At 46.7% G+C, this 25175-nt stretch overlaps 1 protein-coding gene across 3 annotated transcripts in view; it reads left to right on the top strand.

Moving 5' to 3' along the window:
* Nucleotides 1-25175, top strand: part of LOC138299526 (phospholipid-transporting ATPase ABCA1-like) — a 2649159-nt gene that overhangs the window by 1246853 nt on the left and 1377131 nt on the right. For all 3 annotated transcript variants that reach the window (XM_069237840.1, XM_069237822.1, XM_069237830.1), the window contains exon 23: nucleotides 24430-24638. In XM_069237840.1, coding sequence (XP_069093941.1) covers nucleotides 24430-24638 — 209 coding nt within the window. The remainder of the gene's footprint in view (nucleotides 1-24429; nucleotides 24639-25175) is intronic.

The raw sequence follows: 25175 nt of genomic DNA, 5'->3' as shown, positions 1-25175 counted from the left end.
TACAACCCGTGATATTAGGTATCTTAAGTAATGATGGCCCAATGTGGCCAATGTTTGTCATGTATACACCACATCCAGGTGTTCAAAACATGCATGCGGCTGATCTGCTAAATTTTTACAATGAACTAGTAACATTTTATAGACGACTTGTTACACTTGTATTGCAAACTTTAAACAAAACACCAGTGGCCCCAGCACCACCAACACCAGCAGGATACCAAATGGACATTACTGTGATTAACCCACAAACAGTACATTTTATCAGGGGGCAGGTGCCACGGAACAAGAGAAAATACAATTCTGGATAGTGCAAAAAACTAATCAGCTGGAAGCTGTGTTTCTCCATATGGGACCACAGGAAAAACATAGAATTCTCACAATATGCTTTCCACACGGTTCCCTCGGTGGACGACTGCACTACATGGGGTACAGTCTTCGCTGCAATATACACTACCACATATGGTACCCTGACACTTGCGAACTTGCCGAAAGTGTTAAAACAAATTCAAAATGAGCACAGGCTGCTACACAGCTTGATGATTTTTGGATGAAACTTATGCAAAACTTTGACACAGACTCCTCAATCATCCTCAGTAACATTAAAGGGGAAGCAGTAGAATTGGCTATGTGCCAGCGGCTCCAGGAGATTCCACAGATGGAACAGGAGCGTCAGCTATTGAAAATTATTTCCGACACCTATACTAGTATAGGATGGTATGGCTTGGGTGTGAAGCCAAAAAAAAACTGACTTTAAGAGTACCACTCCTAACAATAATACTAAATAAGCACAAGAGGGTTCTAAAAAGCACTGGGATAAACATAAACATAATAAAGACAGACAAAGTCAGAGAGCAGATTCTCGACATCTGGAGAACTCCGAAGGAGATATAGGCCCTCATTCTGACCCTGGCGGTCTTTGACCGCCAGGGCGGAGGACCGCGGGAGCACCGCCGACAAGCCGGCGGTGCTTCAATGGGGATTCCGACCGCGGCGGTAAAGCCGCGGTCGGACCGGCACCACTGGCGGGGTCCCGCCAGTGTACCGCGGCCCCATTGAATCCTCCGCGGCGGCGCAGCTTGCTGCCCCGCCGCGGGGATTCTGACCCCCCCTACCGCCATCCAGATCCCGGCGGTCGGACCGCCGAGATCCGGATGGCGGTAGGGGGGGTCGCGGGGCCCCTGGGGGCCCCTGCAGTGCCCATGCCACTGGCATGGGCATTGCAGGGGCCCCCGTAAGAGGGCCCCTACATGTATTTCACTGTCTGCTGCGCAGACAGTGAAATACGCGACGGGTGCAACTGCACCCGTCGCACAGCTTCCACTCCGCCGGCTCGATTCCGAGCCGGCTTCATCGTGGAAGCCTCTTTCCCGCTGGGCTGGCTGGCGGTCTGAAGGAGACCGCCCGCCAGCCCAGCGGGAAAGTCAGAATTACCGCCGCGGTCTTTCGACCGCGGAACGGTAACCTGACGGCGGGACTTTGGCGGGCGGCCTCCGCCGCCCGCCAAGGTCAGAATGAGGGCCATAATCTCAGAAATAGACAAAATTTAAATTCTCCTGACAGATATACTGATTCAAGTCCCTCTCGTTCCTTTCAGAACACATCGAAAAGACATAGTGAGAGAGTGGGCCAGTCAGAGCAACGTCCTGACTACGTGAAACAGTAGAGAGAGTTACAGATATCTTCAGACCAGAAAGAAGACAAGTCCCCATAATAAAAGACACAATTTAAAAAGAAAAAAATGGCAGCAAATTTAATTAAGCATGCCAGTAAACTTGAGAACACTGCTGAAGAACAAGATATGGGTAGTGACTCTGCTGGACAGTGCGGCAGAAGTCACAATATGTCCCCTGAGTCTGAAAGATAATCTGGAAGCGACAGCAACTAACAACCTTCTTGCAGTCAAGACTCTGACGGCTGCTTTCTCCCACACAACAGGGTTTATGATTTAAATATCTATATTGAGTGAGACACCATCAGTGTTCTTTTCTGGGGTTAACGTAATTGTGATATCCTATTGGCAGAAAGAGACTGGCCACCCAAACATGTTCTTAACATCCCACATGGGGATGATGTCATTTTGACTTCTTTCTCAGGTCTTTTTCGTGGAGCAGTGAAAAAAGCCTATGCTGTCAACTGGGCTTTGGTGCAGGCAACTGTGCTATACCGCAACCACGCAGGGTGGGATAGAGATTACCCGATCTACACCCTAGCCAGCCTCAGCCAAAGTATCCTGTTTAATATGAGGCTAATGCTCCAATGAGAGAGATTCTCACTCAGCTCGAGTACCAGGGACTAATAGAGCCCTGCCTCTCTGCAATGAATAACCTGTTATTCCCTGTAGCAAAACCAGACCATTCACAGAGAATAGTCTTAGACTACAGACACTTAAACAGTCATATATGCACATATACATTACCAAATTCACACAGCACTGCACTAATTAACAGCATAGTGTTTAAAAAATACATAACAACCTTGGATATTTCCAATGTTTTTTCTGCCAGAACTTACCACATGAAAGTCGGGACCTGACTCTATTCTCATTCGATTCACTTCTGTTGTTTGCCCCAAGGCTATAAGAACAGCCCAGGGTTGTTCTTAGTCCGTGTAACATTAGTATTGCATGATATTGATACACAGGCGTTGTCCTAGGTGGATGAAGTCTATCTCACAGATGACGACCTCAACACTCATCTTACCAGGGTCAATCAGATCGTTCTAGGATTTGCAGCTCTAGGCTACAAATTCAATTTTAGGACAACTAAAATAGCCTTTCTCTGTTTATTATTCCTATGATATGAGCTATCAAACGAGGGCAAGAGCCTGGCCCCACACTTTTTAGAAAAATTTGCTCAATCCCAACCACCAAACACTATCAAGTAACTGCAGTCTTTACTCAGTTTCTTTAACGTTGGCAGAACTTACATTCCAGATTATGCAAAATGCATAAAACCACTCTATGATTTAATTTGCCCAGATTTCTCAAGCAGACACTGGACAGTTGAACAGATGTGCATCCTTAGAGGATTGCAGCAAGACATGCTAAAAGTAAAACACGTACACACATGACAACAAAACAAATTTGGTCATCAGAATAATTGCCTGTGCCATTGGGTTCACCTATGTCAGCTTTAATGAGGGCGATACACTGCCTCTTGTTAAGATGTTAAAAGGTGCAGGTACTCCTGTTTCCACTGGATAAATTCTTGTGTTTGGAGTTTTGGGTCAAAGATGTAATCAGCATCAGTGGCATTCAGGAAGGCTGTCCATTGAATCCAGCATGGATGTAATGCTCTAGCGTTAAGAACGTTGGCTTTGGTGACTGCCTCTAAAGCCGGCACTGAGGTAACGACTATAATGCATTTTGTCTGAGCAAGTGGCCTCTCCTTAATGACAGCCATCTGTACAGCAGCTAGAATTTTTTTCTGTGGGTGCAAAACATTGTTCTGCATTGGAGTATAAATGTGATTTATATGTGTTGGAAAATGGGTTATCCGTAAGGGCAGGTAAGTACCTACACTTAGCAATAGGACCCTAACCTCCACTTAGGTCCAGTTAGGTCTCAGTAAATTAAACCCAGCTGAACCCTTGGTAGCTTGGCAACGAGCGACATGGCTTAACTTAGGAGACAGAGGCCCTCATTCTGACCTTGGCGGGCGGCGGAGGCCGCCCGCCAAAGTCCCGCCGTCAGGTTACCGTTCCGCGGTCGAAAGACCGCGGCGGTAATTCTGACTTTCCCGCTGGGCTGGCGGGCGGTCGCCTTCAGACCGCCCGCCAGCCCAGCGGGAAAGAGGCTTCCACGATGAAGCCGGCTCGGAATCGAGCCAGCGGAGTGGAAGCTGTGCGACGGGTGCAGTTGCACCCGTCGCGTATTTCACTGTCTGCGCAGCAGACAGTGAAATACATGTAGGGGCCCTCTTACGGGGGCCCCTGCAATGCCCATGCCAGTGGCATGGGCACTGCAGGGGCCCCCAGGGGCCCCGCGACCCCCCCTACCGCCATCCGGATCCCGGCGGTCGGACCGCCGGGATCTGGATGGCGGTAGGGGGGGTCGGAATCCCCGCGGCGGTGCAGCAAGCTGCGCCGCCGTGGAGGATTCAATGGGGCGGCGGTACACTGGCGGGAGCCCGCCAGTGGTGCCGGTCCGACCGCGGCTTTACCGCCGCGGTCGGAATCCCCATTGGAGCACCGCCGGCCTGTCGCCGGTGCTCCCGCGGTCCTCCGCCCTGGCGTTCTTTGACCGCCAGGGTCAGAATGACCGCCAGAGTGTAAAGCATTCAAATATCACAAAACAGTAATTAAATAAAATACAGGAAACAGTTTAAAAATCCAAAATCAATTTATAAAAATAGGAAATATTTTTAGCTTAAAATGACACCAAAATGAATAAAAATGGATAAGGTGAACCAGAGATATGATTTTTGAAAGAATTCTTACTTTCTAGGGCATAGAAACAAAAAGCGCCAATCTGGTCATCTGGTCGCACCTCGACCGGGGCAAAGTCAAAGTTTAAGGCCGACCGTGATGGAGCCGGCTTGGCTACAGCCCGCAGGAGGCTTCGGTCAAAAGTTTACCTTCACACTTAGTCGCTTTTCTGAAGATTTTCTTCAGCGGGACGAACCTGCAAGTCCAATCCGACCTCCTGGAACTCTTCTCCGCATACGCGTAGTGGGAGCCCACGGTGGAGATTTTTTACCGTCAGACTTAGTCGTTTTTTCGACGTAAAAATCCTTCGACCGGAGTAAACCTGGATCTTGATCCGACATCCTTGGAGCCCTCCTCGGATACGCTGGCTGGGAGGTCCCGGTCAACTTTCTACATTCGGACTTAGGGGGTCATTCTGACCCTGGCGGTAATTACCGCCATGGCGGAGGTCGGCGGTAGCACCGTCAACAGGCTGGCGGTGCACCGCTGGGCATTCTGACCGCGGCGGTTCAGCCGCGGCCAGAAACGGAAAGTCGGCGGTGTACCGCTGACTTCCCGCTGCCCTTGAGAATCCTCCATGGCGGCGGAGCACGCTCCGCCGCCATGGGGATTCTGACACCCCCTACCGCCATCCGGTTCCTGGCGGTTCTCACGCCAGGAACAGGATGGCGGTAGGGGGTGCCGCGGGGCCCCTGGGGGCCCCTGCAGTGTCCATGCCAATGGCATGGGCACTGCAGGGGCCCCCGTAAGAGGGCCCCACGAAGAATTTCAGTGTCTGCTTTGCAGGCACTGAAATTCGCGACGGGTGCAACTGCACCCGTCGCACCTTCCCACTCCGCCGGCTCCATTCTGAGCCGGCGTCCTCGTGGGAAGGGTGTTTCCCGCTGGGCTGGCGGGCAGACTTTCGGCAGTCGCCCGCCGGCCCAGTGGGAAAGCCAGAATGACCGCTGCGGTCTTTTGACCGCGGAGCGGTCTTTCGGCGGGAACCGCTTGGCGGGCGGCGACCGCCGTCCGCCGCGGTCAGAATGACCCCCTTAGTCTCTTTTTTGGAGACCGGGTCGCGGTTGAGGCAAGCCAGCTAGAGTTGCTGCGGTGGGTCGATCCCTTTATGGAGCTTTTTTCAAAAGTTCTCCAAACTTCTCCAAACTTCTGGGTCTTCTCCCAGATGTTCTTTTAAGGTTCATTTGGGGTCAACAGCTCACCCCAAGGCCCCAGAAGCTCTGACATGATCCATGGGGGTGTGGACTACAACTCCCAGAATGCACCTGGCACAAACTTCTTTTTGGCCACTGGACAGTGGTCAGCTGGTTGATTTCTTCAGGAGTTGGTGCAGGGGACTCTGGTTAGCAATTTTTCACATGTAGCAAACAGGGAGTCCCTGCTTGAACCAGTTGAAGCCAGGCAAAGTCCTTCTTGTGGTGAAGCCCAAGTGTGCAGCTGGTGCAGTCCTTCAGAGTGCAGGGTCCAGGTGCAGGCCAGGGGTCCAGCAGGGCAGTCCTTCTTCTCCTTTCGTTCTTCCTTGTTGGAATCTGATGAGGATCTGAGGTGTGGGTGCAGGTCTGCCAGTTTTATCCTTGCTCCTGGGTGAAAAACAGGGGGGTCCTGATTCTCCAATCAGGTGCAGGGTCCTTCCCCCTGTGATGACCACTTCCTGGGAAGTGTGGCAAAAATCAATCCCATGAGGCAACATTCCTCAAAAATCCATCATGGCTGAAAGTGATTTTTGGAGGTTACATCTGGCTGAGCCCACCCACTGGTGTGGCTAAATATAAAAACACACCCCTCTCCTGCCCTCTCCTAATCTAATCAAGGGGGCACCTAGTTGTCTGGATTTGCAGGATGTGGGGGTGTTGCTGGGTTTCTCCAAATGTCCTTCTCTGTGTTTGAAGACCAGTTTGGCAGCCCTCCCCCTTCCTACCTCACCATCTGCTGAGGTGCTGAGGAGAGATCCCCTCCCACAGCCACATCTCTTTGTGTGAAGCCAGGCCACTTCACATCTTATCAAGGCAGCCTGGCCAGGCCGCCAGAGGCTGGCCAATCAGAGCACAGCAGCAAAAACAATGCAGGGCTGAAGTTGGCAACTTTTCAGGTAAAGTTTAAAACTCTTTACCTGAACAAGTATATTAAAGCCAACAACTGGAAGTTGTGGGATTTATTATAACAATTAATTTGATACCAAACTCTTTGTATTTGTCACTTAAGGGGATTTTTAAAATTAAAATAAAGTCTCCCCATTTTAGCCTATGAAGGCCATTCACTACAATGAGGGTAAAACGAATTTGGCTGTTTTTACCTCACCAGGGCTTATAAAACTATTTTTATAAGGTTCCTTCTTATAGTTACATGGCACTAGGGGCACATACGGAACACCTTAGGGGTGACTTATATGTAAAAATAAGGTAGTTTAAGACCTTGGAACTACTTTTAATTCCAAAGTCGAATTTGCATATAACTTTAATGTAAAAGCAGCCAGCAAGGCAGGCCTGCCTTTAAAATTACACTGGGCACCTCAGCAGTGCACTTATGGGTGCACTACCTATGCTGTGGTCCCTAAACCTACATGCCCTACCATATACTAGGGGCTTATAGGTAGGTTGACTTAGCTAATTATAATTAGACTAATTTGCATATCCACTTCACACAGAGCACTGGCCCTGGGACTGGTAGCAGTACCCAGGGCACAGCTAAGAGTCAGTAACCACCAGTACCTGTCCAAAAAGTGTGGGGTGACCAGGGCAAAAAGGAGGACTTTCCTACACTTCCCCCCCCAGATGAAAGGTGATGGGTACTAACCTACACCCTGGTAGTCCTCATCAGCTAAGTGGAAAAACCTGGAAAGGCCATCTGCATTGGCATGGGTAGTTCCAGGTCTGTGCTCCAATGTGAAGTCCATCCCCTGTAGGGAAATGGACCACCTTAACAGTTTTGGGTTCTCCCCCCTTATCTGCATCAACCATCTGAGAGGTCTGTGGTCAGTTTGTACACGGAAGTGAGTGCCAAATAGGTATGGCCTCAACTTCTTCAGGGACCAGACCACAGCAAAGGCCTCCCTCTCAATGGCACTCCATCTTTTCTCTATGGGGAGTAGTCGCCTGCTGATGAAGGCAACTGGTTGATCTTGGCCCTCTTCATTAACTTGTGCTAACACTGCCCCAATCCCTTCCTCTGAAGCATCTGTTTGCACTATAATTTCCTCTATGGGGAGTAGTCGCCTGCTAATGAAGGCAACTGGTTGATCTTGGCCCTCTTCATTAACTTGTGCTAACACTGCCCCAATCCCTTCCTCTGAAGCATCTGTTTGCACTATAATTTCCTTGCTATAGTCAGGGGCCAGTAACACTGGTGCTGAACACATAGCCTGTTTTAGGGTGTCAAAAGCTTTCTGACACTCTGGGGTCCAAATGACCTTCTTGGGCTGTTTCTTGGAGGTAAGCTCAGTCAGAGGGGCCACTATGGTCCCATAATTCTGAACAACCCTCCTGTAGTACCCAGTCAGGCCAAGAAAGGCCCTGGCCTGAGTCTGGGTTTTAGAAGCCTCCCAATCCAGGATAGTCTGGATCTAGGGCTGGAGAGGTTGTACATGGCCTCCACGAACAAGGTGGCCCAGGTACACAACTGAGCTTTGCCCAATCTGGCACTTGCTTTCCTTGACAGTCAGGCCTACTTGGAGCAGGGCCTGAAGCACTTCTTTCAGGTGGGTCAGGTGGTCCTCCCAGGTGGAACTAAATACAGCTATACAATCCAGATAAGCTGCACTGAAAGATTCCAACCCAGACAGGACTCTATTCACCAATCGTTGGAAGGTAGCAGGAACATTTTTCAGGCAAAAGGGCATCGCCTTGAACTGAAAGTGGCCATCTGGTGTGGAAAATACTGACCTCTCCTTAGCTCCTGGACTTAAGGCAATCTGCCAGTATCCTGAGGTCAGATCAAATGTGCTCAGGAATTTGGCAGCCCCCAACCTATCAATGAGCTCATCAGCTTTAGGTATGCGGTGAGCATCAGTCATATTGACTGCATTTAGACCTCTGTAGTCCACACAGAATCTCAATTCCTTCTTCCCACCTTGGGGATTAGGTTTGGGCACCAGTACCACTGGACTGGACCAAGGACTGTCAGAGGGCTCAATTACTTTGAGCTCCAACATCTTAGCCACTTCAGCTTTGATGTTGGCCTTGACCCGGTCAGACAGCCTGCACAGCTTGTTTTTGACAGGTAAACTGTCACCAGTGTCAATGTCATGGACACACCAATTGGTGAGCCCAGGGGTCAGGGAGAACAGACTAGCAAACTGCTCCAAAACTTGTCTGCAGTCTTTTTGTTGCTGCTCTGTCAACTTGGGAGAGAGTACCACTCCTTCCACTGATCCATCTTGTTCATTTGAGGATAGGAGGTCTGGCAGAGGTTCACTCTGCTCCTCCTTCCCTTCATCAGTGACCATCAGCATGGTCATGTCTGCCCTGTCCTGGTGGGGTTTCAACCTGTTGACATGCAGGATCCTATGAGGATTCCTGGGGGTGCCAAGGTCCACTGGGTAGGTGACCTCACCCTTTTTCTCCACAATTGGATAGGGCCCAGTCCATTTGGCCTGAAGTGCCCTAGGAGCCATGGGCTCCAAAATCCACAGCAGCTGTCCTGGGTGATACTCAGGCATGGGAGCCTTCTGATCAGGCCAGAGCTTCATGAGCTCTTGGCTGGCCTCTAGGTTTCTGCTTGCCTTCTTCATGTACTCAGCCATGCGTGACCGCAGGCCCAGCACATAATCTAGCACATTCTCCTTGGACTCTTTGAGAGGCTTCTCCCAAGACTCTCTCATCAAGCACAATGGGCCTCTTACAGGGTGCCCAAACAGTAACTCAAAGGGGCTGAATCCAACCCCCTTCTGTGGCACATCTCTGTAGGCAAACAGTAGGCATGGGAGGAGAACATCTCATCTCCTCCTGAGTTTGTCAGACAAACCCATGATCATGCCCTTCAGGGTCTTATTAAATATATCCACCAGACCATTGGTCTGTGGATGATAGGGGGTGGTGAACTTATAAGGAACAGCACACTCATCCCACATGGCTTTCAGCTAGGCAGACATAAAATGTGTGCCCCTATCTAAGACCACCTCCTTGGGGAATCCCACTCTGGTGAACACACCAAGTAGGGCCCTAGCCACTGTGGTAGCAGTGACTGTCCAGAGGGGTTTTGCCTCAGGGCACCTGGTGGCATGGTCCACAACCACCAAAATTTACCTGTTGCCTGAGGCAGTTGGTGGGTCTAGGGGACCAACAATGTCAATCCCCACCCTCTCAAATGGAGTCACAACCACTGGCAGTGGTATCAAGGCAGCCTTTGGCTTGCCCCCTGCCTTGCCACTGGCTTGGCCGGTAACACAGGAGCTGCAAAAATCCTAGACTTTTTCTGACATTTGGGGCCAATAAAAATGGTTGACCAGCCTGTTCCAGGTCTTGGTCTGTCCCAAATGTCCAGCTAAGGGAATATCATGGCTTAAAGTAAGGAGGAATTCTCTATACTTCTGGGAGACCACTACTCTCCTGGTTGCCCCTGGTTTGGGGTCCCTTGACTCGGTGTAGAGAACTCCATCCTCCCAGTAAAACTTGTGGGTCCCACTGGTATCCCCTTGTTCTTGCCTGGCAACAGTCTGCCTTAGGCCCTCAAGAGTGGGACACTCTCTTTGTCCCTGGCACAACTCTTCTCTGGTGGGCCCACCTGCCCCTTGCAGTTCTACTAAGTCAGGCAGAGCTTGCAGGGGAAGTGGCCTTCCCTCAGAGGTCAGATCCTCCCCCACAGGTTTGGATTCCTCCTGATCCTCTGTACTTGTGGAGGCTGGCAAGCCAGACCCAGTGCCCTTTCTCTTCTTCTTGGAGGCTTGGCCCATTGTTCCAGGGTCCAAGTGTCCAGCACTTCTCTGTTGTGCTGCCTGTGACCTAGCCACAGCACACACCCATTCAGGGAGGTCCAGCATCTGTGCTTGGACTCTTCTCTCCACCTCTGACCATTCAGATGCTTCAAGATCATTTCCCAGCAGACACTTTACTGGGAGGGCAGTAGCTACAGCTACCTTCTTAGGGCCAGTCACACCTCCCCATTCCAGGCTCGCCATGGGATGGAGTTGGGTTCTGCTACCTGCATACGTCAGTTGGTGGAAGGTACCAGGTAAGACCTGTTCTGGGGAAACCAGATTCTCCGTGACCATTGTCACACTGGCTCCTGTATCTCTCAGAGCTTCCACCTCGGTCCCATTGACTTTAGGCCTCTGCCTATACCTTTCCATGCTGGGAGGTAAGGTGGCCATAGTTGCAATGTCAACCCCACCCGCTGATACTAAGGTGACCTCTGTGTACCCTGATCCCAGCCCTGGGCTAACTTCCAGCCGCAACCCTACACTAGCAATCCCCTGGGATTGACCACCAGTGGGGGGCTTCTTGGAGCAGATAGCATCTCCTCTTTTGTGTCCAGGTTGATGACACTCAAAACACTTGCCGGCCTTAGCAAGCTCCTGAAACTTTCCTGCTTTAACAGGATCATAATGCTTCCCCTGATACCCTTTCCCCTTAGAAGTGGAATGGCTCTGGGCTCCCCCACCCTGAGAAGTTTTTGGGGACTCCTGTGAGGACTCCTCTGGCTTTTTGTCATCTTTCCCTTGGTTCTTCTCCTGAGAAAAAACATGTCCTCCCTTTTTCTGATAACTCCCTGGGGGTTTCTGGTTAACCCTAGTTCTTAACCAGTCATCTGCTGCCTCCCCTAGCTGTCTGGGGTTGGTCAACTTAAAGTCAACTAGATACTGACGTAGCTTCTCTTGGACATAATTGGTTAGAAGGTGCTCACTCATAATCAAATTGTACAGCCCTTCAAAGGTACTTACCTTATTGCCCTGTATCCAGCCCTCTAGTGCTTTAACTGAGATGTCCACAAAGTCCACCCAGGACTGGGTGCTTGTCTTTTAGCTGTCCCTAAACTTGAGCCTCTACTGCTCTGGGGTCAGACAAAACTTTTTAGTCAAGCATCTCGTCATACTGGGGTATGAATCTGCCTCCTCCCCCCTCAAGGTTAGGAGCCTATCCCTCCCAGAGTTGGGGACCAACTCCCAAAGAAGTGAACCCCAGTACTGAGGCTTGACTCTCCTCATCTGGGGGGCCCTCTCAAAGGCCCCCAGCCACTTGTCTATGTCATCCCCCTCTACATAGGCAGGAACCACCCCGTGGGTAATCTGGGGAAAACCCCGAACCCATGGACACCTTTGCTTCTCTGTTGCTGCCACCATCTCTTTTCTCTTCCCTTGCCCACTTTTTCTCTTCTAGGGCCAGCTTCTTGGCTTCCAAAGCTATAAATACTAGCTGGGCCTCCAGCTCTCTTTCCCTGAGGGACAGGTTCTCTCCTCCTGAAGGGACCCCATCCCCCAACTAGCTTTGGGTATGACCCTAGTGTTAGACCTGACAGCCTTAGGGTGGTCACCCCTAACTTTTTGCCTACCTCCCTCCACTTTTTGGACACTGTTTTTGCTGGCTTTTAGACTCTGCGCACTTTACCACTGCTAACCAGTGCTAAAGTGCATATGCTCTCTCCCTTAAAACATGGTAACCTTGAATCATACCTGATTGGACTATTAATTTACTTATAAGTCCCTAGTAATGTGCACTCTATGTGCATAGGGCCGGTAGATTAAATGCTACTAGTGGGTCTGCAGCACTGGTTGTGCCACCCACTTAAGTAGCCCCTTTTCCTGGTCTCAGGCCTGCCATTGCAAGGCCTGGGTGTGCAGTTTCACTGTCACCTCGACTTGGCATTTAAAAGTACTTGCCAAGCCTAAACCTCCCCTTTCTCCACATATAAGTCACCCCTAATGTGTGCCCTAGGTAACCCCTAGGGCAGGGTGCTGTGTGGGTGAAAGGCAGGACATGTACCTGTGTAGTTTACATGTCCTGGTAGTGTAAAACTCCTAAATTCGTTTTTGCACTACTGTGAGGCCTGCTCCCTTCATAGGCTAACATTGGGGCTCCCCTCATACAGTATTGAAGTGGTAGCTGCTGATCTGAAAGGAGTAGGAAGGTCATATTTAGTATGGCCAGAATGGTAATATAAAATCCTGCTGACTGGTGAAGTTGGATTTAATATTACTATTCTAGAAATGCCACTTTTAGAAAGTGAGCATTTCTTTGCACTTAAATCTTTCTGTGCCTTACAATCCACGTCTGGCTGGACTTAGTTGACAGCTCCTTGTGCATTTACTCAGACACACCCCAAACACAGGGTACTCAGCCTCACTTGCATACATCTGCATTTTGAATGGGTCTTCCTGGGCTGGGAGGGTGGAAGGCCTGCCCTCACACAAAGGACTGCCACACCCCCTACTGGGACCCTGGCAGACAGGATTGAACTGAAAGGGGACCTGGTGCACTTCTTAGCCACTCTTTGAAGTCTCCCCCACTTCAAAGGCACATTTGGGTATAAAACAGGGCCTCTGCCCTACCTCATCAGACACTTGCGGGAGAAGAAACCTGAACCAGAAACTACATCCTGCCAAGAAGAACTGCCTGGCTGCTCAAAGGACTCACCTGTCTGCTTTCTACAAAGGACTGCTTCCTTGCTGTTGGCCTGCTGCCTTGCTGAACTCTTGTCTGGCTGTGAAAGTGCTCTCCAAGGGCTTGGATAGAGCTTGCCTCCTGTTCCCTGAAGTCTCAGGACCAAAAAGTCTTCTCTTTTTCACTTGGACGCTCCGTGCGCCAAAAATTTAGACGCACAGCTTGTTCCGCGGCGAGAAAAACGCCGCACACCGACGCTGATCGACGCGACGCCTTCGGGACGACCGGAACTTCGGCGCACGGCTTCGCAAGGACAACACCGCCCGACCTCTAGAGGAGAAATCGACGCGACGCCTGCCGTGAGATCATAATTTCGACGTGCAGCCCCGCAGAACGATGCGCAGCCGGAAAAGAAGCAGGAAAATCCACGCACAGACCCGGGACATCTGGTAATCCCCGCGATCCACAGAAAGAGACTGTCCGCACGCTGGAAAATGACGCACGACTTCCCCACGGGAAAAATAACGACGCAAGTCTGTGTGTGCTGGGGAGAAATCGACGCACACACCCTTTTTCCACATATCTCTTCTTCTGTGGCCCTCTGAGGAGATTTTCCACTCCAAACCAGGTACTTTGTGCTTGAAAGAGACTTTGTTTGCTTTTTAAAGACTTAAGACATTTTATATCACTTTCCAGTGATATCTCTACAAATTCACATTGCAACTTTATTTCGTTTTGACCTACAATTATCCTGATAAATATTATATATTTTTCTAAACACTGTGTGGTGTATTTTTGTGGTGCTATATGGTGGTATTGTATGATTTATTGCACAAATACTTTACACATTGCCTTCTAAGTTAAGCCTGACTGCTCGTGCAAAGCTACCAGAGGGTGGGCACAGGATAATCTTGGATTGTGTGTGACTTACCCTGACTAGAGTGAGGGCTTTTGCTTGGACAGGGAGTAACCTGACTGCCAACCAAAAACCCAATTTCTAACACCTAGTGACAGTGAGCAGTGAGGACCTGTCTTCCTCCTTCAACCTTCGGCTCAGATGCCCTCCCTCCCCTGAGTGGTTCAAGCTAGCATCCTCCCCTGCTTCTTCCTCCTCTGGAGCTTCCTCTGAGTCTACTTCTTGGGCCTCAGCCCATGCTGTCAGGGATTTGATCAGGACATGCTTCCTGAGGTCAGTGGTTGCAGGCAACCCTCTTTCAGTACACAACCCGCTAAGCTGGACTGTCAGTGTGGGTAGGCTAGCCAGATCACGCTCCATGGTTCCCTAGTTTTGTGTCAACAAAAACGTTTTGCAAAAATTGGAAACAAGAATGTAGAAAAATCACAAAAATTCAATAATTGAAATGAATCCAAATTAAAAATGAAAAACAATTTTTGCACTAGGACAATTTAAAGGATTTTTAATTTGTTTTACTTAAAACTGTAATGTGAAACTGAACACATGTACAGGATCCCACCACTGCGCACCAAAAATGTTGGAAAATAGGTTATTGGTAAGGTCAGGTAGGTACCTACACTTAGCAATAGGCCACTAACCTCCACTTAGGTCCAGTTAGGTCTCAGTAAATTAAACCCAGCTCAACCCTTGGTAGCTTGGCAACGAGCGACAAGGCTTAACTTAGGAGACAGAGTGTAAAGCATTCAAATATCACAAAACAGTAATTAAATAAAACACAGGAAACAGTTTAAAAATCCAAAACCAATTTATGAAAATAGATTATATTGTTATCTTTAAAATGACACAAAAACGAATAAAATCGGATAAGGGGAACCGGAGATATGATTTTTTAAAGAATTATTGTTTTCTAGCGCCTAGAAATAAAAGGCGCCAATCTGGTCATCTGGTCACACCTCGAACGGGGCAAAGTCAAAGTTTAAGGCCGACTGCGATGGAGCCCGGCTCGGCTACAGGCCACAGGAGGCCTCGGTCAAAAGTTTTCCTTCGCACTTAATCGTTTTTCTGAAGATTTTCTTCAGCGGGATGAACCTGCCAGTCCAATCCAACCACCTGGAACTCTTCTCCAGATACGCGTCGTGGGAGCCCTCGGTGGAGATTTTTACCTTCGGACGTAGTCGTTTTAAGAGGTAAAATCCTTCGACCGGGGAAAACCTGAATCTTGATCCAACGTCCTTGAAGCCCTCCTCGGATACGCTGGCGAGGAGGTCCCGGTCAAATTTCTACGTTCAGACTTAGGGCCAGATGTAAGTATGCTTGGGTTTGCGACTCGCAAATTGCGAGTCGCAAACCCATATGCAGGATGGTGTCCCTGACACCATCTGCGAATCGCAAGGGAGTTGCAAAGACCCACCTCATTAATATTAATGAGGTGGGTCGCAATTTGCAACCCCATTCCGATTCGCAGCACTCACAGGGATGGTGTCCTGCTGGAGACAGCAGACCACCATGTCTGTGACTGCTTTCTAATAAAGCAGTTATTTTTATTTTATTTTGTATTGCAGCCCGTTTTCCTTAAAGGAAAACGAGTTGCAATACACTCGAAAAAATGAAACGTTTTTGTTTCATTTTTTCAGAGCAGGCAGTGGTCCATAGGACCACTGCCTGCCCTGAAAAAATGTTTTTAGGGCCATTCACAAAGGGGAAGGGGTCCCATGGGGACCCCTTCCCTTTTGCGAATGGATTAGCACCCATTTGATATGGGTGCTAACTCCGAATTGCTTTGCGACCATGTTCGCGGTCACAAAGCAATTTTACATCGCGATGCGAATCGCAAATAGGAAGGGGAACACAACTTCCTATTTGCGAGTCGCATTCCCATTTTGTGAGTCGGTAACCAGGTTACTGACTCGCAAAATGGGAATGAGCATCGCGATGCGCGTTTTGCATGGCGCAAACAGCGAAATTCACCTGGACGAACGTGCAAATCAGGCCGGGTCGCGGTTGAGGCAAGCCGACTAGATTTGCCGTGGGGGGTCGGTCCCTTTATGGAGCTTTTTTTCAAAAGTTCTCCAAACTTCTCCAAACTTCCGGGTCTTCTTCCAGATGTTCTTTTAAGGTTCTGTTGGGGTCCACAACTCACCCCAAGGCTCCAGAAGCTCTGAGATGATCCTTGGGGATGTGGACTACAACTCCCAGAATGCACCTGGCACAAACTCCTTTTTGGCCACTGGAAAGTGGTCAGCTGGTTGATTTCTTCAGTAGTTGGTGCAGGGGTCTCTGGTTAGCAATTTTTCACCTGTTGCAAACAGGGAGTCCCTCCTTGAACCAGTTGAAGCCAGGCAAAATCGTTCTTGTGGTGAAGCCCAAGTATGCAGCTGGTGCAGTCCTTCAGAGTGCAGGGTCCAGGTGCAGGCCAGGGGTCCAGCAGGGCAGTCCTTCTTCTCCTTTGGTTCTTCCTTGTTGGAATCTGATGCGGATCTGGGGTGTGGTTGCAGGTCTGCCAGTTTTATCCTTGCTCCTGGGTGAAAAACAGGGGTGTCCTGATTCTCCAATCAGGTGCAGGGTCCTTCCCCCTGTGATGACCACTTCCTGGGAAGTGAGGCAAAAATCAATCCCAGGAGGCAACATTCCTCAAAAATCCATCATGGCTGAAAGTGATTTTTGGAGGTTACATCTGGCTGAGCCCACCCACTGGTGTGGCTAAAAATCATTAACACACCCCTCTCCTGCCCTCTCCTAATCTAATCAAGGGGGCACCTTGTTGTCTTGGGTTGCAGGATGTGGGGGTGGTGCTGGGTTACTCCAAATGTCCTTCTCTGCCTTTGAAGACCAGTTTGACAGCCCTCCCCCTTCCTGCCCCACCATTAGCTGAGGGAATATCCCCTCCCACAGGCACATCTCTTTGTGTGAAGCCAGGCCACTTCACACCTCATCAAGGCAGCCTGGTCAGGCTGCCAGAGGCTGGCCAATCAGAGCACAGCAGCAAAAACAATGCAGGGCTGAAGTTGGTAACTTTTCAGGTAAAGTTTAAAACTCTTTACCTGAACAAGTTATATTAAATCCAACAACTGGAAGTTGTGGGATGTATTATAAAAATTCATTTGATACCAAACTCTTTGTATCTGTCACTTAAGGGGACTTTTAAAATTAAAATAAAGTCTCCCCATTCTAGCCTATAAAGGCCATTCACCACAATGAGGGAAAACAAATTTGGCTGTTTATACCTCACCAGGGCTTATAAAACTATTTTTATAAGGTTCTGCTTATAGTTACATGGCACCCAGCCCTAGGGGCACATAGGGCATACCTTAGGGGTGACTTATATGTAAAAATAAGGTAGTTTAAGACTTTGGAACTACTTTTAATTACAAAGTCGAATTTGCATATAACTTTAATTTAAAAGCAGCCAGCAAGGCAGGCCTGCCTTTAAAATGGCACTGGGCACCTCAGCAGTGCACCTATGGGTGCAGTACCTATGCTGTGGTCACTATACCTACATTCCCTACCATATACTAGGGACTTATAAGTAGGTTGACTTAGCCAATTATAATTAGCCTACTTTGCATATCCACTTCACACAGAGCATTGGCCCTGGGACTGGTAAGCAGTACCCAGGGCACAGCCATGAGTCAGTAACCACCAGTACCTGTCCAAAAAGTGTGGGGGTGACCAGGGCAAAAAGGAGGACTTTCCTACACTAGGGTTAGGAAAAATAAAGGAAATGAATTAGCCCAGCATGCAGCACACATAGAAAGAGCAAAACATTAGGACAAATGAAAGCATTTCTTCTCGTTGTGTCCTGCTAATGCCAACCCTGTAGTGGCGTTAGATTTTGGCACTGCCTCAGGTTTATAAAAACATGTAAATCTGGGGCAGTGTCAAAATGCAATGGGTGCTGTTGTGGCATGCCCACAGCAACATCCATTGCACTCCCCTTCCACGTAAAGTGCTCTGTGTGAAGGGGCCGTATTTAGAAGGTGGTGTTAGGCCACAAAAAGTGGCTTAACGCCACCTTGCAAATTCGGTGCAGTGCATAACACCACCGGGGCGTCACTAGTCCTGGGTGATCAGAGCTTTTGCAGAATGAGACCAAGAATTGCCTAGACAATTTTGGTGTCTAAAATTGCAACTTGTTGTGAACATGTTCTATTCCCCCCACACAAGAGATAAGAGTAGCAGAAATTTTGCCTCACATTGATACTACTAATGTAAATTATGACAAGCTGAGAAGACTAAAGGCGCTACTGTTCCAAAAACAACTTTTGTTGACATCAGCCAGAGAGACGTATGCTCTCCAGATAGCAAGATCTTCAGCCGAGACACAATCCCTATTAAATACCAACTTCCCCAAGCACTTTGGTAAGCTGGTTTCCAGAATATTTAACATTTCAAGCACTACTGGGATTGTACATTTATTTAAGGCTGTGGGGTTTGCATTTGTTTCCAGTTTCTAAACTCTCTTCAGAGTAATTCCATTAGCTATTCATTCAAGTGTGTTTGGCAGCTTTCCAGTTACTTTTGCACTAATTGGCAGGATGCTGTTGCTGCTGTTCCTAATGCGTAATGATTGCCCCTTTTCAGCTAAGCAGAGCGATGGAGCTACTACCAAAAGCCCATTTGTGCTGTGATCCTATGGTGCAATTCTTTGGTGTTCCATTGTTGGAGGAATTGGACAATGATTGGTCATTGTCATTCCGACCAGTCCTGTGGTGCATGCATACTGTATTTCATTGCACCTGGTGCCTCTTCGAGTGTCTACCATCAGTGTGTCTTGATGTTCTGCCAGTGAGAATAGGATAACATCCGTTCCACCACAACTCCTCTGAGATGTTACACTCTAGAGTTCATAGGTAAGGTTGCCAGAAATCACCTCTTACTGTTTGGGTTTTTGGTGAGGTACTGCTTGTGAGCCGGGAGGGTTGGGCCGACAGTTGCAAATTCTTGTAGGAATGGCCTAGTTGCCTACAAACAAAAGTGCTGCAATCCTTAACCAGCAGTCTTGCCTAGGAGCATACTATGAAACCTGTACCTTTCTCTGGTGGAAACATGCTCAGCCTTGTACTCCCCTGTCACAGACGCATCTCCCATAATATGTTCCAGCACAGCATGACCCTGCTCTGGTGAGAAAAGCAAAAACATATCCAATGTGGAAAAAAAGCTTTGTGTGGAAAAACCCTGTGCCGCTGCTGTGACGGCGACTGAAGCTAAGCACAACATGTAGTCAATGGTCAAGATGGAGTCGGTGGTTAAATATATATAGCATTACACCTTCTGATACACAGATCCAGCTTAGGCCAACCCAAAAGGCATGCAACAAAACTGGAATGCTCCATCAAATGTGACAAAAGCTGTAAGGTGTTAGGATTGTTCAACCAGCACTACCTGATGATATGCTGCCAGACCATCCAGTTTTGAAAAATATTTCGACTGACCTACAGAATTGATTAAATCTTCTAAGCGTGGCAAGGGAATATTTTCCACCTATATGGCATTCTTTACAAAACTTAAATCAATACACAGATCCAATTCCCCAGACATTTTCCTAGCTAAAATTACTGGAGAAAGCCACAAAGTGGCATCCACAGGTTCAATTATTCCATCATCATGCATTTTTGTTAAAATGAGGGATAGTTCACCTCTTCCACTGTGGGGTACATTGTGCAAATTGTGTTTAACAGGCACAACCCTCTCCTTGACTTTAATTTTATGTACAAAATCATTGATCCTTCCCATCTTATCTTGGAATACACTTTTAAATGTTTCTTTCCAGGTCACATCAGTGACAGAGTTGATTACTGTAAGAAAATGTTTGTGGCCTGGTCTAATCATTAACCTGAAAGGAGCTTGGTGTCACCACCCTAAAACATTAATGGCTTTATGGGCTGCATAAACGTTTCCTTTAACAGTTTTGGTCTCAAAACAGATATCCACACAAAAATATCCAACCAAATCAATTTTGCTACCTTCAGATGGAGTGGTGATGGCATCTGGGATAGACAACCTTTATCCACCCAAAACTCCTTATACTTTTCAATGGAAATGCTCCAAAATCAAGTATTAATGGAATTTAAATGCCATCAATTAAAAAAGGTATGTGCGGATCACTCTATTTAGTGCCACTATGCACATTCTCAATAATAACACAATCAACAGAGAGCCCCAAGGCATGCACTTATTTTCTGCTTTATACCATGTTGTCCATAGCTTGATTTTGAACAATCTTACTACCATACATTTACCACTTATATCTACCTTCTCAAAATGTCCTACGTTTTTTACATTTCCAACATTCCTGTGTTGTGGCTGGACATTCCTAAAATTTGAAAGGTGAGACAAAGATTCAGTGCAATAGCATGTGGGTTTATTTGAACTACAAACTAGACCTTTTACCTTGAGTGAAACTGACACATTAATGTAGTGGAGTTGCCTGGTTATTATGTAAATTTGCCTGAGACTCTACCTTTGCTCCACAGGTTTGGAGGCTCTCCTGTCTCAACTGTTTAGAGTCTTCTAAAGATGATTCATTACTTTTAGCAATATCAATTGCTTCATCAAGAGACAGCTTCTTACAAGCCAGTAATCCTTTTTGTATCTTCTTTGAATAACTCCTAGAAACAAATTGATCACATATAAGCTGGGAAGTAAAACTTTCAAACTCAAAATCTGCAGCCAGCATTTTTTAATGCTGTGACATACAAATCAATGGACTCATTGGAAGCCTGTAGACATGTAAGAAACATGTGGTGACGCACAACTAAATGTACTTTTCCCTCAAAATATATTTTCAGTTGTTTGACAGCCATCTCAAATTCATCCTACTCTTCATCTTCAGAACAAACACGCTTAGGTAAGTGAGCAAAGACATTCTGACCTTTGACATCCAAGTAGTAATACAATAAATCGCATTTCCGATCTGGTTTAAACTTCAAACCATCAATTGCACCCAGATATGCACTGAATTATCTAAACGTGATATACCATTTCAGAGGTGGTTCCCCTGGATTCTGTAGGAATGGACTAGGAGGTGTGACCACTTGCATAACTGAAAGTGTAGTTGCCAGAAACGAGACTATGAAACAATAAACCTTTAAAAACAATTACAAGCAAAACTCAAAAAAATATGCAGTAAGAAGAAGTCCGCATGGAAAATAATGCAAATTGAAGTAAAATGTAAAATACAAGAGAAAGTAAGTTTTGTGTTAAGGATAAATAGAAAGATGTGCTAAAAGCTGAAGAAAACAAATGGCCCAAGAGCTCCCATAGATACTGAAGTGTGCCAATCACTGCATACAGTGTGCTAATCACCGTAGTAAGTAACCAGAAGACCCGCAGACGGTGTTCCGTGCACAATTTCAGAGCCACTACAGTTCAAATCCATGGAAGCAAACTGAAACATCCTTGCCGGAAACCAGCCAGCAGCTAAAAACAGTGGAGAATCCACCTTGAAGGATAGGTAAGGTCCTTGCAGCTCTGCGTTAAAACCCAAATGATCCAAACTGTTAGGTGCCGATATACCTAGGGCGTGATGCAGTTATGCCGATTTCACATGGAAGCGGGCATGTGGAGAACTGGGGTTCTGAGAACCAGAGCACCTAAGATGTGAGGCCTCTGATGCTGCTTTGCTGATTTCACATGGCTGAATGAGTGTTAAGAATGGGTGCGCTGAGAACTGGTGCCTGCTCCACCACTCTGAGAATAGAAGCCGATCCATATGCATGGCTATGCGCGTACAAGAAATAGGCATGTAAATTCTTTGCACGTGCTTTCTGTCTGTGCCGCAGCGAATGCTTCATGTGGGGTGAGCATGAGCTGATGCCCTCGAGCCGCTTGGAGCTGTGAGCTCCTTTAAACTGCCAAAAAAAATAAAGATAATATCCAAATGTGTCTGGCAAGGATAATTCCTCAGCATGACTTCAGTACACACAACAGTTTGACAAAGTCGAAAAGTAACCAGTAGCAGGGAGTGGAAAGATCCCCGGGCCCATGAACAAAAACATAGTATCTGAAATAAGCACACCCTAGAAAATGTCCTGTAGAACTCACCAACTTGTCGACTAAAATGTGGTATTAAATTAAATCCAACAGCAAGTGGAGGTATACTTGAAGAACTTATTAAAATACAGCAAAGCCAGCTTCAAGGGTACAAAGCGCCTAGGAAATCCCGTTAACAAACACTAACTTCAGACCATAATATTGAAGGTTTTAAAGCAGAATATTTTCAGAACCAGTGACAGAACAACAAATTAATTAATCATACAACAGGAGAAAGTAAAGACATCCACAGCAGCAGATGCATTAGACACCTACTGCTCTGCTGTGCATGAAGGGACAGGCCAAAGTTGCAAACACAGTATCAGGGCTCAGTGCCCAGTCTTGCTTCTACCCGCTGGTCCTAACCATCAACCTGCCCCTACATTCTTTAAAGTGTGACCACACATTTTTGAGGGGCAAAGTGTCTCTTGCAAATGTGCAACCACAGCTTCATGAATCGGGGCCATTGTGTTTAGATACTGTCACCTTCTCTGCCCAATTAAAATGTACTCTTGTTTATCAAGACTCAGCAATGTTATCTTTTTGTTATCTATTTGCTGTTCTGATTAAAGCCACACCTACGTACAGCGGCCAGTAATCGAATGTTGACCAATTGGCCTTTATGCCACCCTTCCTTTTTAGTAAAGTTTGATCCATTTGAACAAGGTTTTTGTATTGCAATCTGCAAATTATGTACAGAAGGTGAATTGTGTGGCAAGTGAAGTAAATCCATAATTAGGCAAAACTTTCTGCAGGCTCAAAATTGCATTATTCCAGTGCCCTTGGCTATGTAAGTCTTATAGAACATACATAAATGTAGCTTCAAAGCACATGTGAATATGATGCATCCTTGAGGCAACGTACCTGGGCCTTCGGAAGTTTTAGGTTTTAAAGTCAGGAGTGCAGGCTACTCTGACACTTTATTGGCCAATCATCTGACAGCTAAAGCTCCTGATTAACAAATGGGCACATTCTATTTAGTTGTGGCATAAAAATACAACTTGGACTCTCTTTTTCTCTCTTACTGCTTCTCAATTCGTGCACGAGCATTAAGTTGTCAAGATGCCATTGCACATCCATCCTACTCCTGGGGTCTACAACTTGAGAATTTGATGTAAAATCCAATTTCCTATTATTATGCCTTATCTGCAAATTGGATATAGCCACGTGCCTCATGCATTTTTAACGAAGAAGCCAATATGTCATTTGTATCGCAGTTATATCTAGCTGCATTGCAGAATCGCCTCAAGCAGCAGACTCAGACTTTCCACTTCAAATTATAGATGTAAGGGATAAATTATAACTTAGACGTCAATGTGCCATATATCAAGGAAAGGGGCCTGCCTAGCTTACAGGGCATTGCAGGGGTACATTAAACATCAGACACATTCGTGCTTTTAAGAACCCTTAGATTTGCATTGAAGGTCATCTAGATGATGCATGCTGTAGACAACCTGTAAATAAATATACCATCTAACAGATGTCAGCATTGTCAAATAAAAATAAATTAAATTAGAGCTCTAAAAACAATAGTATTGATCCAGAAAGTATTCTTTAGCATGAGCACAATATCCAGCGACAACAAAAGTTGAATCGTTTGCTTTAAATGAATTCGAATAGTATAACCATATTATTTGATGAATGAGAAGATGATGTTTGATTGGTAGTTCATGGAAACAGCTGCAATGATAATATACTCATACAGCGAAGGTGAAATTACTATATTTTGTTTTGTGGCCTGCACAGATTATGTCTCGTTTAAAAATGGCTAATTTCCCCTTTGTGTACAGTTTGGGGGTTTTCCTATTAAGAACTGTTGAGGGTGGGGGAATATTATATGTATACAAAAAAAAATACCGTAGTCGGTCATCTATCATAGACGGAAAACGAAAACCATCCCTCCTATGTGTTCAAATCAACACCTCACTGCCATGGGCCATGACCTGTGCTTGGCAATGGGGGAGTGCTTGGGTGACTGCAGGCTAGTGGCCACCAGTCTCTGAAAGCAGCCTTTAGCCTGCAGCCTACTGGGGAAATGCCAATCTGTCTGAATGACCAGTCCAGCACTGATCAGTGATTAATTGTATACTGACGTCCTAAATATACTTCAGATGTCAGTGATTACCATATGCTAGGTTATTTTCTCTTACTCAATTCAGACCCCACTATATGATTGTTATAATAATTTAACTTTTGAATTCAAATTCAGCAAAGCAATTGCCAATCACAAGTGGAATGTATCGATACACATTCATCATAACAAATCATACACTTGTCAAAAGATTACTTTTTGATTTGCACAAATCCATCACCCCAATATGTTAGATGATCACGAACGTTGCTACACTACACCGACTTTGCAGACACATGTATTTAATTTCAACTCAATTATAATGTAGAGAGAATTTTTCTCAAATTTAACGAAAGTATTGTGGACCTATGGTATCAGTTCATGAAAACAGCGCTTTACATGTTAATCTTTAGACACGCCTGGTTTCAGTGTGTTATTTACTTTGTGGGTTGCAGGGCGTACGATAATCCTGTCTACCCATCATATGGACGAAGCGGACATCTTGGGAGACCGAATTGCCATACTTTCCCATGGCAGGCTTTGCTGCTGCGGTTCCTCCATGTTTCTGAAGAAACACTTCGGAAGTGGCTATTTTCTCACACTTGTGAAAGCCTCTAATGTGAGCCACGATGTATTGCCTGAGGCACAAACCAGACTGATTAAGGTAATGCATTTTTAATATAAAATAGAAATGTGAAAGAAGAGAGTGCGTAGAAAGACTTCACGAACGATGATGGTAACTTAAACACCATTATCCCTCCTGGATATTTTATAGCTTTCCTCTCTAAAAGAATAGAGAATTCATTGCAACACTGCGCATGCATTCTAAAAGTTTGCAAGTCATGTACTATACTGCCTTTCTAAGTACATTAAACATGCTCAGGGGCATTATTACAATGTAAAAATATTTGATGTAAACAAGGGAGTAGCCAGAAAAATAAAATACCAACACCCCACACCCCCGCCCACCACCCCAATTAAAACCACATCAAAATCGCAATAAGCAAGTGAGGTTAACAAGCTTTAAAGGCTTGCAGGGAGATCTCTCCAGGATAGAATTCTGAAAATTACTTCCTGACCCATCCCTATTTCAGTCTTTTTCGTCCTTTCCGTCCCTCAATCGATATTCCTTTTTCTATCACTTCCAGACCTTCTTTTATCATCTTGTAATTTTTCTAATCGTCTATTCTGGCTTTCCTTT

The sequence above is a fragment of the Pleurodeles waltl genome, chromosome 1_2 (genome assembly GCF_031143425.1).
Source record: "Pleurodeles waltl isolate 20211129_DDA chromosome 1_2, aPleWal1.hap1.20221129, whole genome shotgun sequence".
Classification (NCBI taxonomy): domain Eukaryota; kingdom Metazoa; phylum Chordata; class Amphibia; order Caudata; family Salamandridae; genus Pleurodeles; species Pleurodeles waltl.
This window is presented reverse-complemented; position numbering and strand designations above follow the sequence as displayed.